Source organism: Artemia sp. Qi Xiang Cuo, chromosome 10 (genome assembly GCF_049724085.1).
Source record: "Artemia sp. Qi Xiang Cuo chromosome 10, ASM4972408v1, whole genome shotgun sequence".
Classification (NCBI taxonomy): domain Eukaryota; kingdom Metazoa; phylum Arthropoda; class Branchiopoda; order Anostraca; family Artemiidae; genus Artemia; species Artemia sp. Qi Xiang Cuo.
This window is the reverse complement of record NC_142803.1, coordinates 41181712-41197231: the sequence shown is the minus strand read 5'-3', so window position 1 is coordinate 41197231 and position 15520 is coordinate 41181712. Positions and strand designations below refer to the sequence as shown.

General features: G+C 34.8%; 1 protein-coding gene across 2 annotated transcripts in view; it reads left to right on the top strand.

Moving 5' to 3' along the window:
• Positions 1–15520, top strand: part of LOC148947771 (synaptic vesicle 2-related protein) — a 90089-nt gene extending 74569 nt beyond the window's left edge. For both annotated transcript variants that reach the window (XM_089095428.1, XM_089095427.1), the window contains exons 11-12: positions 2120–2204; positions 7423–15520. In XM_089095428.1, the coding sequence (XP_088951554.1) occupies positions 2120–2204; positions 7423–7641 (304 nt within the window). In that variant the 3' untranslated portion in view covers positions 7642–15520. The remainder of the gene's footprint in view (positions 1–2119; positions 2205–7422) is intronic.

Below are 15520 nucleotides of genomic sequence, written 5' to 3'. Positions count from 1 at the left end.
CTTTTTTGCAAGTTTGGAGTTGAGAAAGATAATATTAGATTTTACATTGGTAAACAAAAGTGAGATGTATGTCTACGATTTTTATTGATTGTTTTCCAAAACCCTGGTTGAATTGGGATGAGAGCGTTTGGAGTTTACCGTCATTGTAATGTCAGCAGGAGGGTCCGTGCCCCTGCAAAGATATCTTTATATATAAATTATTGGTGGCACTGACCTTGGGACTGTGGGAAAATAGTGTGGCACTTACTCCGCCATAGGTAGTACACTTGTTGTACCCACACTGATCATAGCTGTGGCAAGCCCACAGCATAAATCAGCGAAGACAAACTCGTAGAATCCATGGCGCGTCGGAGTTGACCGACGTGCCACCGTGGGCCGCGTTACGTACACTGGTTACCAGCATTTGTCCCAGAGAACTTACACCAGTTGCATCAGGACTGACCCTGATACCGCTAGATTACGAATACTGGTGGCAGAATAGTCCACGAGAGACCGTGAGCCGCGATACGATACGCTAGTACTATCAGTAGTGGCACTGGTGGCCCTGTATCACGCACACTGGTGGCGTCAGAGTTTTTACAGTAATATTTCATGTTGCATAGAAAAAGGTCGTTGCAATGGGAGCATTCACCATTACCTCCCCCCCCCCCTTCCAGCTCCATTGATAAAGGTGTCGACCAAAAATATTACCCAGGATCGAGAGGAATTAGATGTCTATTTCTGCCCCCCCCCCTAAAACTTATTCTAAATTTATCTGGAGGCTCAATGAGAGTTATTTGGGCATTAAAATGCACTCCTTGAGGCATCTATTCCTCCCCCTGCCTACAAAATAACCCAAATCCTTCATAATAGCTGATGTGCACTTAAAACAAGGAGCTTGAAACCTCTACAATAAGAGTCTCTGATATGCTGAATATGGTGTGATTTTCAGTAAGATCACTTGCCTTTTTAGGGTTTTTCACTCCTTTCAAAAATCAAGTAAATTTTCTCAGGCTCTTACCTTTTGATGGGTAACCTTAAACTCAATGAGTTTATATATTTGGGATCATCCTGAAATGCCCATTCTTTTGTGTTAATTGTTATGAAAATTCCTTTTTGAGTTTCGGTTACAATTGACCACAGTCGTTCCTTACTTACACATTTGGCACCACGAACTGTTTGATTAGAGCAGCTAGGTTAAGCATTGTGGAATCTATTTATTTTAAACTTGTAAACGGTAATTTCCTTTTTAAAAATAAAGGAGATGGTGTTCTATTATCCCCCAACAAAGTTGTTTGATGGTTTTGTTTGCATAACAAGTGCTTGATACCTTTGACTTTTTCTAACCCATTGGTAATTTCCTTTTTAAAAATAAAGGAGATGGCGTTCTATTATGCCCCAACAAAGTTGTTTGTTGCTTTTGTTTGCATAACAAGTGCTCGATACCTTTGACTTTTTCTAACCCATTGGTAATTTACTTTTTAAAAATAAAGGAGATGGCGTTCTATTATTCCCCAACATAGTTGTTTGATGCTTTTTTTTGCATAACAAGTGCTCGATACCTTTGACTTTTTCTAACCCATTGGTAATTTACTTTTTAAAAATAAAGGAGATGGCGTTCTATTATCCCCCAACAAAGTTGTTTGATGGTTTTGTTTGCATAACAAGTGCTCGATACCTTTGACTTTTTCTAACCCATTGGTAATTTTATTTTTAATAATAAAGGAGATGGCGTTCTATTATTCCCCAACAAAGTTGTTTGATGCTTTTGTTTGCATAACAAGTGCTCGATACCTTTGACTTTTTCTAACCCATTGGTAATTTCATTTTCGGAATTGTAAAGCTGAGCTGGGTTTTGCATCACATTTTGGCTGACTTTGGTACCGAAGAGAACATATTTTGTTGATCTCGGGGGCAAATGTGTTTCCCACTTAACATACAAAAAACAAGAAAAAAAAACAAGAAGGAAATCATGCTTTCAGGTGATTTTTTTTAGTACAGACAATATGGGAAGTAGCTAAGATGTGTCGGTTGCTTAATTGGATTAGGAAACTAAAATCTACCTGTCCGAAAAATAACATATACTATATTTTTCTTGTTCTTTTCAGACCCTGCTTTCTGATATCACTTTTTCTTTTAGGCGACTTTATTTAACTGTGATATTATCCATTGCAAGAGGAGTCCTATCAGGAATATTCCAAGCTTTGTACGTTTATACTCCTGATGTAAGTATGTTGCACTAGCGTAAGTTATATAAGCTTTTGTACGACATCATGTAGGATTTTGGGAAAATTAAACAAATAGCAGAGACAACTTTTTCAGGAAGTCGGGAAAAACATTTGTGTGTTTAATTTTAATTAGAGCCACAAATAAAGGAAGAGCATGGGACAGAAAGGTTGATCCACTTGGTATTATCGTAGTGAAGAAGGGATCCAAGCAAATAATAAATTGAAGGTCATCAATCTTTGTTCCACATTTGCAGGAACAAAATAGGAATTTTTGGGGTGGAACCTCTGTTACGCTTGAACTTGTCCCTATAATAAAGACCCAGCAACTGAAACGTAGATTTGAGACGCCCTATGTGTCAGCAATAGCCCTGGAGGATCTCAATCCCTTTTTTCCATGCTGCCCATTTTTGGACCAGAACCACGCAAGGATTTTCAGTTTGTTATATTGGAGGTCCAAAATGGGCCCATGGAGTTGGACAACAAATTCTGAAGGGTGACAACTTCTTTGTTGCGGTAAACACTAGAAATAATTGGATAATGGCTATGTTCAAAAACGAGCCAAGCCTTATTCATTGTAAAACGAACCTCCAAGCTAAAAGTGCGATATTACCCTTTCGTCATAGCTTCTTCACACCACCTTTCTGCAAAAGGTAGGCTTGTTGCGTCTTGTTTCAATTGAAATAACATAAGGCTTTTTATTCGGTATGATTTGAGAACCAAAGTGGCTATAACCTCCTCCAATGCGCTAGCCAGTTTTTTAGCGCAAAGATAAACGTGTCCATGTAACTAATCTCTATGACTGGAAGACAAAGTAGGTCTGTGGCCCATCCAATGCTCCCCACCCCTCCTACCTCTAGCATTTAGGGGAAAGGTAAGCATATTACACCTTGTTCAGGCAAAAATTTATGTAATTATTTTCAATCTGGATGTTTTAAACACAAAGTGGACCAATTATCCCTTCAAACATTTCCCCTCTCCTCACCAACTACTTAGTAGAAAGGCGGAAATATTGCACCTTGTTTGAAGCGGAACCACGTAAGGATCTTCAATATACATGACGAAGCTACAAATTGGGCCGTTAACCCCCTCTACGTCCCTTCTCGCCGCTTGCAATGCCAACTTTTCAGATGAGCGGTATTTATGCTACGTCTTTTTTGAACTGGAATCACGTAAGGACTTTTAATTATCTAGGATTGGAAAAGAAAAGCCCGAAATTTGCCCCTTCGACAGTTCTCTCCCCTCCAACTTTCAACTCTTGAATGGATGGGTCAGCATTTTGCATCTGATTTAAATAAAAAACGTGCAATGACTTTCAATCTTTAGGATTTAAGACTGGGCATCTAAAATAGAGAATTAAGTTTGTTTTAAGAACATAGATTATTTTCAAACCATACATATAAATGAAAAAGAGAAGCAGCATTTTTGAAGTTGTAAAGTGTTGACAACTACCCCATTTAGTCGACTGCGAGGGGTCATGATCAAAGGGTTGCTCAAGCAACACGTTTGTCGGTGAAGCGGAACAAAAGCTATGCTATACTTCAATTTCAATTTATGCTTCGTTGCCGCACCAATGTAAATTTAGTTTCGCTTCACGCATTCCGCTTGGACCTTCCTTTAATTTGTATTGGGTTGAATTATTTTTGTTTTCCTGCTATAATCAAATTTGTCTAGGATTATTAATATAAAACCATTAACAGCTTTTTTATTATTAATGGATCGTCTTCTTTTTTAGTCTTAAAAATCATTTTTTGAATTACCTTTAAAATTACCAAAATTTGTTGAAATGTATATAATCCAAGTCTTAGATCTTCTACATTGCTTATCTTCCTACCGTATCCCTGAAAATCGGCAGCTTGGACATAGTTCTTTCTGAATAAGGGTTTAGTTTGCTATTGTACTGAGTCAGGATTTGTTTTTGCAACTTGCCAGTCCACAGCTTCAACTTGGCTCCTTCCGAAACTGAGTCTGGCTCTTTGTATGATTTTTGGTTTAAAAGGCAGACTATGCTCCACCTTTCTACTAAAAAGCTAGTGATAATGGGGCGAATTTCATCGTCAATTATATTCTGATTTTAACGAGGAGCAGTATACCCACCTTTTCTACTGAAACGCATCAGTCAAAAATAAACCAATTGCATAATTTGGAGACCCTACTGGTGATGTTGTGGGAGTCTTATTTTGGGAGTCTTCCTGAATTCTTAAATTTAATATAACTAGTGTCTGATACTGAACCAGTGTCATTATACAGAATTATTCGGTGGTCAAATTGGGGCAAGCATAGTAACTTAGGTTTTTTTTTTGGCAAATTGTTAGGGGGTTGTCTGAAACAGACGAAACAGAAACCGTCTGAAGTCTGAAACAGACTTCAGGGGAAATTTGTTAAGTAGACAAATTGCTGGGGAGGGGGGGGGATCATATACCAGCCATCGCAGGGAGACATAATTGTTTAAGATCTATTTTGTCCATTTCGAAGAAGCATTAAGATAAGCATAAGTTTTTACGTTGCTCAAGTTTTCTTCTTCTTTCAGTATTTGGTGTAAAATTTCCTTTGTTACTTCGGATTATTTATCATTTTTATTCTTATTAAATGCACATAGTCGAAAGATAATGATGTGTTGAACTTGAAATTCTTAAAAAAAAATCTAAATATGCAGTAATAGATTTTGATTCTGAATGGCTTATATGACCTTATCTAGCGTATAGTTTTCAATAGTTTCTATTGAAAAAAAAATTGTTTTGTTTCTTGTAGTTAATTTTTCAACGTTATTTGTTTACGTATTTAGTAGATTAAGACCTTGATTAAATTTAAGTGCTTTTTGTAATTTCTAGTCCGACTTCCTTTGAAATTGATGTATAATATGCATTTTTGTGAGATAAGAACTGCAAACATAATTGTCTTTGGTGAAGTAACATCGGCACAATATTTCTCCAAAATCACAAAATTTTAAATAGAAAAACAAAGATACGTTGGCTACTGCTGTCGAAAACACAAGGGCTTGGGAATAGTCGGGATTTCATATTTGATTTTTAGATTATCTGCTTGCTATTGTTTGAAGGATCGCATCGATAACTTCAGAGGAGTATAAACCTGGGAAAGTTGGAAACACTGTTTTTGTTTTATCTAAAACCTCTCCGTCTTTTCGCAGAAAAATGGAATCTAAATATACAAAGCAAAAATTATTCTTTCTCTATTTTCATCTCTAGATATCTACTTCTATCTGTACCTAATTCTACCTAAGAGTAAAATTTCGTTTCTCTCTAATTAGTCTCCTAATCCTACTTTTGTTAAAAAAAAAAAAAAAACAACAAGCAAAACTCTTCGTTAAAAGCAAGGATGTTGTCATCGCCACATAATTTACCAGGCTCTTTTGCTGGAATTCTGATTTCATTATAATTATATGTTAGTCCAGTGGATAAGAGTGAAAACTTAACTTCCTCTCTAAGAAGACCAGAACAGCAAATATGTCATCTAGCGTTAACCAGCAAAACCTCTAAATTAATTATGAAAAGCTAGTTAAAAATATTAGGTGATATATTTTATTTAATAACTTTATTTAATTTTGCTTTACATTGAGCAGAAGCTGAAATATTAACTCGTTTTGTAAAAACAAGGCATTGTATGTATGTATATTTACCAACAAATTAACCGAATCTAAATAAGTAGCTATTTTTTTTCGTTTTTGTAATTCCGAGATCCAACAACATATATCAAAATTGAAACTAGACCTCTAGTTCCAGGATCTTTTGGAGAGTTACATCAACTGGTACCCGGGACCATTTTTGCGAAGCCGCACAAGCAACATCATCCGTTGGGTCCCTTTAAAGGTGCAGGCAAGCTCCTTGCCACTATTCCCTGCCAAGTTGGATTGAGATCCTTAAAACCATTAAGTAGCATGTTTAATTGAGATCCAGTCAGAATATTGCCTGTTGAAGCTCCTTTGAAAGAAATCAACGGGCGGATTTTCAGGGATAACCTACCTAGAGGGACCATTCCAAATTAAGCTGCAGAGTCTTGCAAAGATTTTTATTTTGTACCCAGTAGAAGGGGAATGGGGCTATCCTCTTGTGGGTAGTCTCTCTGAACCGTTTTTCTGCATTTTTGTCGCATTATTTCGGCAAATGATAGTAGGCCGGCTAGTCCAGATAGCTCATCGGAAGGAGGGCAGTGGATGTACTTTAACAAAACAGCCATTATAGCCACATTAAATCCATCACCTACGGGCTATAATAAAACCTGATAGGTGCTATAGCTAGCCCGTGAGGCATAATAGTGATCCTTTAGGGTTGAAATTAGACAAATGATTTAAAACTGTATAATTGGAGGAAGAGATTGGACGTTCAGACTCTTCATTTCATCAATTTCCAACACTTTAGCAGAAGGATAGGCATATTACACCTTGTTTAAATCAGGGTCATGCTAGGATTCTTAATCTCAGTGCAATAACGAGCCAACTCTTAAATTAGTGCAATAACGGGCCAAGTCATGGTTCAGTGCAGCAACGAGCCAAGTTCCAACTTGGTGCAACAACAAGCTGTAAGTTCCGGTTGCAGAATTTCAGTGACGAAAAGCATATATATATATATATATATATATATATATATATATATATATATATATATATATATATATATATATATATATATATATATATATATATATATATATATATATTTTGTTACTGACAATCTGTTTGATATTAACACCATAAAATGCTAACCAGCCCTTTGCAGAGGGAGTGTGTTGTTGCTTGCATGGGAGTTGGGAAGACCACTCAGAATTAAAATGGGAAAGATTTGAAGAGTAACTCACTATGTAATTCTCAATATCTTGCTCTCAAAAACAACCTATTACTTGATATCTACTATCCAGAGCCCTGATTAAACGAGTCCATACAACATTTAAAATAAGCTTCGTCGCTGGTTTTCATTTCAACGCACCAATCATGTTGCGAAATTTTTTTCGATTTTTTTTTTTTTTTTTTTTTGCTCATGTTCATGACTTTTCTGACCGGTCGTTTTATAAGGCTTCAGCAAATACTGATTTTTCATTTTTACTGTCAAAAATCTCTGTATAAAATTTTGGTATCAATCCTTTTTTTTATCTATTCTTGTGAATCTGTAGAATTGAAAGTGTAGGCTAAAAACAAAAATTGTCATCTGGGAAACTTATGCAACATTTTCTACTGTCATCTAATAAGCACAAAATTTTCTTTCAGATTTATCCAGAAAGTCTAAGATCTGTCATTTTATCCACTTGTTCAACAATGGCTCGACTGGGAGCAATTCTCACTCCCTTTGTTGCTCAGCTACTTATTTATTATAATATGGAATCAGGTATTTGTGTTTACACTATTATTGGACTTATAACTAGTCTTACAGCTTTTCTTTTACCAAATGAACTCAAGTCTCGAGAGAATCATGCTCAACTTGCCTGAATGAAAAATTGTCCTTTTTCTGTGAGTAAGTGTATTTTTAGTGAAACGTCTCATTAGAAATATTCGAAAGGATGAATTATGGATAAACTCTGATAAGATTGCTGAATCCAATGCTCTTCTTATTGACTATATTTTCATTTGTTAAAATAAAGAAGAAAATAAGTTCAGATACCCAAAAAAATCTGAGAGTGATGTTTCAGCCCCTTTGAGTTCATATTTTTTAGTATAACATTTTTAGAATCAGAGCAGGTTATTGACCTGTCAGGTCGTAAACCTTCCATAAATTGGGTTGCACTTTTATATAAAAGTCATAATTTTCCCGAAGATCTTGGTTATTTTTAAATTTTTGTAACAAAATGGCAATTTAATCAGCTTTTGAAGTTTTGAAATTTGTTAATGGATAGGTGACATTGGATTTTTCTCTGTTGAGATTTTGGATATACGTAGTCTTGTTGAGTTTCTCTATGATTCTAGTAGTAAGTGCTTCATTAGTCCAATTATTTTGTGTTGATTAGCAGGTAAACAGTATTCCGTGGGTGGCACAATTAAATGATTGTTATAAACATGCTAGACTAAGAGCAAGGATCTATTTTAAAATGGTGAATGTATTAAATTTTATGAGATGTATTAAGTATTAACAAAAATGTGCTTAATTACCAGTGTGATTTCTTATGTCTAATTGTTTTAGTTGGCCCTTAGTCTTTGTGAATTTTTATATAAGTGCTGTAATGTTTAATGCTCCTTTCTCACGTGTGCTTAGCTGACCGTTTTAATTTAAGCTTTTTTGTTCTCTTAATAAAAGCTGCTCTGACGGCTCTGTAGACAATGTTCCTTCTAAAAGTTCTGTCCGGTCAAATTATGACCTACAAAAAAATCAAAATTATCTTTGCTTGAGGGGTCATGTAAATAACGCATTTTTGTCTGTTAAATTACAAACTACAAAATCTGGCGCTTCTTTAGAATCAGATCAATTAGGATCATTTAGGTCATTTCTTAGGATCAAACAGCTTAATTAGGATAATCCTCTAAATCTGTAGCTATAGACTCGTGAGGGTGACTTTGGCTACATTTTGGTTTGATATATATTATTTTTTGTTTTTATTTCCTTTATTTTGTTAGTTGGACTGTTACCAAAAAATAATGAATTCACCGTTATAGAATGTTCAGTAGAGAGTGAAAACTCAACTAAAAAAAATTATCTAAATTTCAAAAGACAGCATGGGAAACCTTAAAAATGAATAAAACACAATTTCAAATTTTAACGTAAAACATGCCATGTTTTTATTATCAGGAAAAACAGAACTTCTGTCCAGCCTTTGACAGAATCTCATCTTCCAAATCTCTTTAGTTAATAATGCACTCTTGAATACTTTTAACTTACTTTTAGAGTAAATTTTGCCCTATTGCACGAATAGTTTTAAAAATCAGATTGTTTTATAATGTCGACTCTACAGAGTTAAAGCATATTAAATATGATAGATGAGTTTTGAGCTAGATTGTTTCAAGTTTCTTGGGTAGGCTACCTAGCAAAAAAATTGGTACAACCTCTTATTAGATTTAATAGTTAAGACAGCAGGTCTCTGTAGGTTGCACCTAACTTGAAACCGAGAGAGTGTCACATAATATGTTTCTATTTTGAAAAATTATTAATTATATCAATATTTTATTGAGAAATATTAAATTCGGTTGAAATCCTGGGAGTTTGCCAAAGTTTTACTCCCGCGTTGTATGAAATATTCGATTATACAATTCAAATGAACGATTCTATTGGCTTCATTTATAGTTCATCAGTTATGATTCTATTCACAAGTTTTATGGGCCTCATTTATGAGGAGAAGTAAGGGGTGACGTGACACAGGGGCATGCGCAACTACGTTGGCCCCATGCGGTTTGATGCCGGAATAAGTTGTCAGCAGTAGTTGTAGTGGCATTTATGCCATAGGAATGGCTTGATGCTTAAAAGCGGACTGATAATGGATTACAAGTACAAATTGTATAGTTAAAGATTTAATGAATACAAGTATGATAATATTCCGCTAGAACAAGTAATCCTTATATGATACCATTGCAAAAGTACAACCGTTGTTCTTTGGAATTATAACTTACAGTATTATTGTTTTGCTACTTCAATTTTTTTAAGCTGTAGCTTTTGTTATGCATTATATTATAATGTATGATTAGCTTATTGATCAAAAGCGTGTTGTCAACTTAAGATACTATGTTAGGAGTTCACACTGTTGCAATTTTTTCAGAGATATGTTTGATTATTTGTTAAGTTGATGTCAGTAATATTATTTTAAATCTTCTTTCAGAGGGAATATTTTAAATTTTGTTAAAACTTAACGTCGTTTACGGCTCATTAAATCAGAAAAAAGTCGCTATTTATAATTAATAGATTTGAAAATAAAATATTGTTTTTTTTATGTCAATTACACCACCTCCGCTATTTGAATTTGTTAGCATGTGCCTTATATAATTACCTTCCCCTATCGTTTCATCCCACCCTCTCCTTTTCCCTCATACTCTCTCTCATTTTTCTGGATTAAATTAAGAGGTCATTGTCTCGTTTTTGCTTCTTTTTCTGTTTTTACTATTCTAAAAAATTAAAGTCTAAACTTTGCAAACCTTAAATCTCTAAGTACAAAATTATATCTTTCGATTTGAATCACAGACCACTTTTGAAACAAAATTTGACCCAGCTTTGAATCAACCTGAAACTGATCTGGAAGTCGACTGATTCACATTCCAAAGCATTCTATCCACGACTTTCTCCCTCATTGCATTTATTGTTTCTTCAGTTCTACCACTGTTTGTTAAAGGTTATCAGCTAAATATATGATTTAACGAAATATATTCCTCCTCTAGTTTATTTGTTATATGTCTCAAGTTTCTTTTGGCTCTTGTCCGTGCATAGTGGGCCAGATTACGAGTCTAGCTGGAACATATTCTGTATTACTCATTAAGAGCAAGAAATAACTTTTCTTGTCTTTTTTGTAGATTAAAGAGAAAAAAGCAGGACAAACTTAAGCGAAAAACAAAGCAAAAAAGGATTATAGGTAGGACTGGAAATCATATACTTCTTGAAAATAATTTAATAATAATCCAAATGAACTGATGGTGGAAACTTTGTCTGTAAATACCTCTGAACTATCCCTGAAAGACGCGGAATTCCTGTATGAGATATCATTGTTTTGACTCTATGTACCGGTTCTTTTGGTAGTCCATATATCTAAAACCAATTCAGGTTTTTCCTACTGTTGATGACTCTATCATCTGTGAAATATGGAAACAGAACTTAATAGTGTTTATAAAAAAAACTCTAAGTTACTGTCTCGGGAACACTATGGCATGTTTAAGCAATTGTCTCCATTAGCTTTCCCGTCCTCTGCCATCTTCAGAGTCCCTTCAGATAAGTTCTAATTGGTCAGATGGCAAACTCGATAATTTTTAAATTATGATTCATTAGAATAGGCACATAAGCTGGTATCTAATATAATGGATATAAAGTGATGAACAATTTTGATGTTTGCAGGCACACTCACTGCTCCATGTCCTCGAGATATGGTATGCATTAATATGTAAAACTGGCCAGTCAGCTCAGTATCATCTCCTGTGATTCTGCTTGTTCATTTCTTCTTTTTTTAATTATCATAAACTTGTCGAGTTTTTTTGTCATCATTAAAGACCCCTGTCTCCCAAGCTTAAGTTGATTGACTGAAAAAACCTATCTTAGCTCTGGACTTTATTATAATTTTCTTTCTTTGTTTGTGCCACTTCTTTAATATTTTCTCGAACTTACAGCTATTTAATTAGTAGGCTTCTGTGCAGCAGCAAAAAAAAGATCGTATATGCGCATGAAGTGTCGACAACTCAAAGATTTAGGTGAATAGGCAGAAACTTGAAAAATCATGTTCTTCATATCATCCGGAAAAGCTACACACACACAGCGTTTTCGTGCTGAAAGCTCAGTTCAAGGGCTATAATCTTTCCGTCTAATATTGTCCCAATGAAGATTGATTTGCATATAGTTCCCTCCCCTATAAGTGAAGTTACAGGAGTAATAAGAGTATTTATCTTTCAATATTTGAAGTTATCTATCCGTCATTTTGGAAAAAAAAATTCCTAAAAGCATGGAGCTTGGCGTTGTTTTTGAGGGTTTTAGATCTTGTTATGGTTTTTTTTTTCTTTGATGGAAAGGAGTTCACTACTGCGTGCAGTGCTGTTGCAGTGCTACGAACGAAATTGCAAAATACTAGTTCGCTCAAAGTTTTTTCTCCCAACAGAGTTAAATCTTTGTTTGTGTGTGTTATGGCCTCCACTGCTAGAACAGATTCGTTTAAAGATTATATAAAGTTTATCCCTCTGTCGCAAACATTCCTTATCACTTGTTTTTATGAAGCCAGTGTTTCTAGCGTAACATTTACAACGGTTTGAAGCTTAATTTGGGAAAAACGCTCTGTTTTATTAGTGAATCCTCAGAAGGGGGAAGGATTTCATTAATTTCTTTTTTTACTTTATTGAAATTATTTTCGGTAAACAACGGATAATTAATTCAGGGTAAGAGGGTATGCAGCTGGCGTCCGTGTTTTATATCCTTTTTTTACCTTGTTAGCTCTATTTGACATGGTATCGTCTATTTCTTTCATCACATCCATTACCTCTATGCTGCTTCTAGGAATGTTGTAACATTTTACTGGTAGATTGAAGGTGGCTTTGTTTTATTTTAAATTCTGGATACTTCACTTGAACTTCTCCATATTTTGCCAAGATATTAAGGTTTTTCGCAGCCTTTCAGTAACAGATTCATAGAGTTAGGACATGTTGCTTTTCTATCTCCATACTATTGGAAAAGGGTCTCAGTAGGAAATAGTGGCTGCTACCGCTGTCATTGGAAAATAAATCCAGTTCTAAGAAGGGCAATAGACATTGTATCATATTCTAAAGCCGATCCATTTACCTGGAATTTCATATAGTTTAAGTAATTTTCATTGTTAAGCTTTAAAAAATCTTATTTATGTTGAACAACTATCAAAGATATTTCATAAAAAGTGTTAAAACACGTTTTATTAAATAATATAAATCTTGATCTGTACTTCATCCTGCTGTACTCTGTTATTAGAATCATAGGACAGTTCTCGCATTTCAGTCCTGTCTTATTTGAAAGCAAATGCTGACTATAGGAATCAATGAGAATCGATATCTTCTCTTAGAGTCAAGACATGGCATCCGTTAAATTTTGCTTCCGATTATCACGATTTACCCAGTATCTGAACCGAGGAGTTTTTCACCGTAGCTCTAGAACTGGTCTTGCCGGTTCCTCATAGAAGTATTTTCGAAAGTGAATACTTTTAAATCGAGTTATGGCACTTGTTCCGCTTAGTCTCCATTTCTGATTTAAATTTGTATTTGAAACTCAACAGTTTATAGCCAAGGTGCGAGAATTGGCCAAGGAGCCAGAATTGGCAAGGTGGAAAAATGGCGGATAGCAATGTCTAAGCAGTCAGCTTTGTTACGCCTAAGTCAGGAAGTTTTCCTATAAGCCGTTTTTTATGGTTTAAAATAAATTTAAGATGTCGTGATTTTCTTGGTGATGCTTTTGATGTGTTTTTCTCGTGAACCTCATACCAACCCCATTTAGGTCTTTCTTAATTCATAAAGCTAACGGTTACTTCGTTTAATGGTTCTTGCGTCGATTTTTGGCTAGTATCAATTTATTTTCATAAATAAAAATATCTGGAACATAATAACCTGATGACATTACAAAACGTTTATTTTGTCTGTAACCCTGTCTACCATTAAAAACTGCCGGTACATCATAATAATAGTAACTATTTGTGAATTTGAAAGCTATTTGACAATTTTAACGATATTTAGCTACTAAAGAGATATTTATTTTCAGTGATACATCTTAAGCTCTTATACTTTTGTTTCGTAAAGGAGGAGGCAGCCGGTTGAAGCCCTTAAATTATACCATGCCTTATAGCCTGGCTGTATGGAGAAGTCCTCAGATGCTTGTTTAAATCTCCCCTATAAATTTTCAACTTATAATTGAAATTTGATGTTCACATTTCATCTTATTTCTGCAGTTGTAGGTTTGCAGGAGTAATTTCTTATTTTCATTATAGAAGTGATTTATTCTAAATATATTGATTCTCCCTGTTTTGTATTTTATAAAGAAAAAGAACTTAGCTACTGACTGAAATTAACAAATAATTTGATTTTCTACCAGACAGATCTACCCCGAATGGGACGGGAAGAAGTACTAAGGAAAGATATAAAGGAAATTGCAACTTCATTAAAAGGGGTAGGGTGTGAAGATTTGAATAAATTTTGGTAGCGGAAGGGCGTGTGTGGCTGTACTGGCCTCAGGCACCTTGGTGTTGCAGTCAGTTATTGTTACTAGTAGTAGTACCTCCACCCATATATTCTGGATTACCTAGTCCAATAGAATATGTGATGAATTACAAACTCTTTTGGTCGCTTACTTCGTTTTATTTTATGTAACTTTTTTCGAAGACTGAGGAAGGGATTGGGAGACTCATGGATTTTTGAAGACAAATTTAGTGGGATAAGGAAAATTGTGTTGGTCCAGAAGGGGATTAAAGACAGGATGGGTGCTTCGGACTAGGCTGAGTTGAGACTATAGAAACTGATACGGAGTCTTCGCAAGTTTTTTAGGAGGGAGGTTGAGCAGATATAAGAAAATTTCCAAAAGGTTATATGTAGAGATAGGAATAATTTGACAATTGTTGCTTATGTTAATATACAAGGGGTAAAATTTATAGTTATGAGCCGTTTAGGATAAAGATAGTAACAGATAATTATTTATAGTAATCAGTAATTAATTTTTGGAACATACTCGCACGCTAAGAATCAGGCTGGGGATATCCCCAGTCGTACCCTCACCTAAGTTATGGCGTCTGGGGCAGTATCCCCCCCCCGTCCCTAGAAACAGCTCTACTTGTGGTATGGTGTTCTTCAGTGTGAGGGTTTAAAAATTCCAATATTTATAGCAGCAGTCAAGGCCGCATCCAGACTTTTTGCTCGGTGGATTTATTTTAAGGGTTGGGGGTTGGCGTTACAAAATACATTTTGAAAAACTCAACACAACATTCTTTATATGCATTTTGTTACGGGTTTATGAGCCGGAAAAAAAATTGGGGAGGATTGTTCAAACCCCCTAACCCCCTCCCCCTCCTGGATTCGTCACTGGCAGCAATACTAGTAGTATATTGAAAATCTACAAAAGATGCATTGCTTGTCGTCAAAATTGTCAACGAGATTTGTTAGTCTGGAGGGATTCTTTTCTCTACTTGTTCTTTGTTGTAAATACTTTAAATTATTATTTGTCTCGTACCCGTCGTTTTAAATGATATTTTATTCAATTGCAGGGTTGGATATAAAAAAATCTCTAGCAAAGAAAAGAAAAAAAATCCCCCAAAATAAAAGGGTTGAAAATCTACCGTAGCACTAAACCCTCCAATTTAAAATTTCGTTGATTAAAGGGAAAATATTTGTATGCTTAAAAGTATGCTTTTTGTTGTGATAAATCAAGTTATATTGCGAATCATAGGAATTCATTGTAAAGCCCTGTTCTTCTTGAGTGTTCTTGATAATAATAATAATAATAAAAAATGATCAACAAAAACTATTTTTTGGCTATCGAAGAAACTGTCATTTTTTTATTTGTATGCTTCGTGTTTTCCTTAATAAAAGCTCAATAAAAACAGGGTAACTTGTTAAAACTACTTTACTCTTGACGTTATTTTTTGGAGATCTTGCTGGTTTTAGCTCTCTTTTTTTAATCTAAGCTCAATTTTTTTTACTGATATCTCATTTTTAAGTTTCTGTCCTTTTCCTAGTTACTAATTTGCTCTTA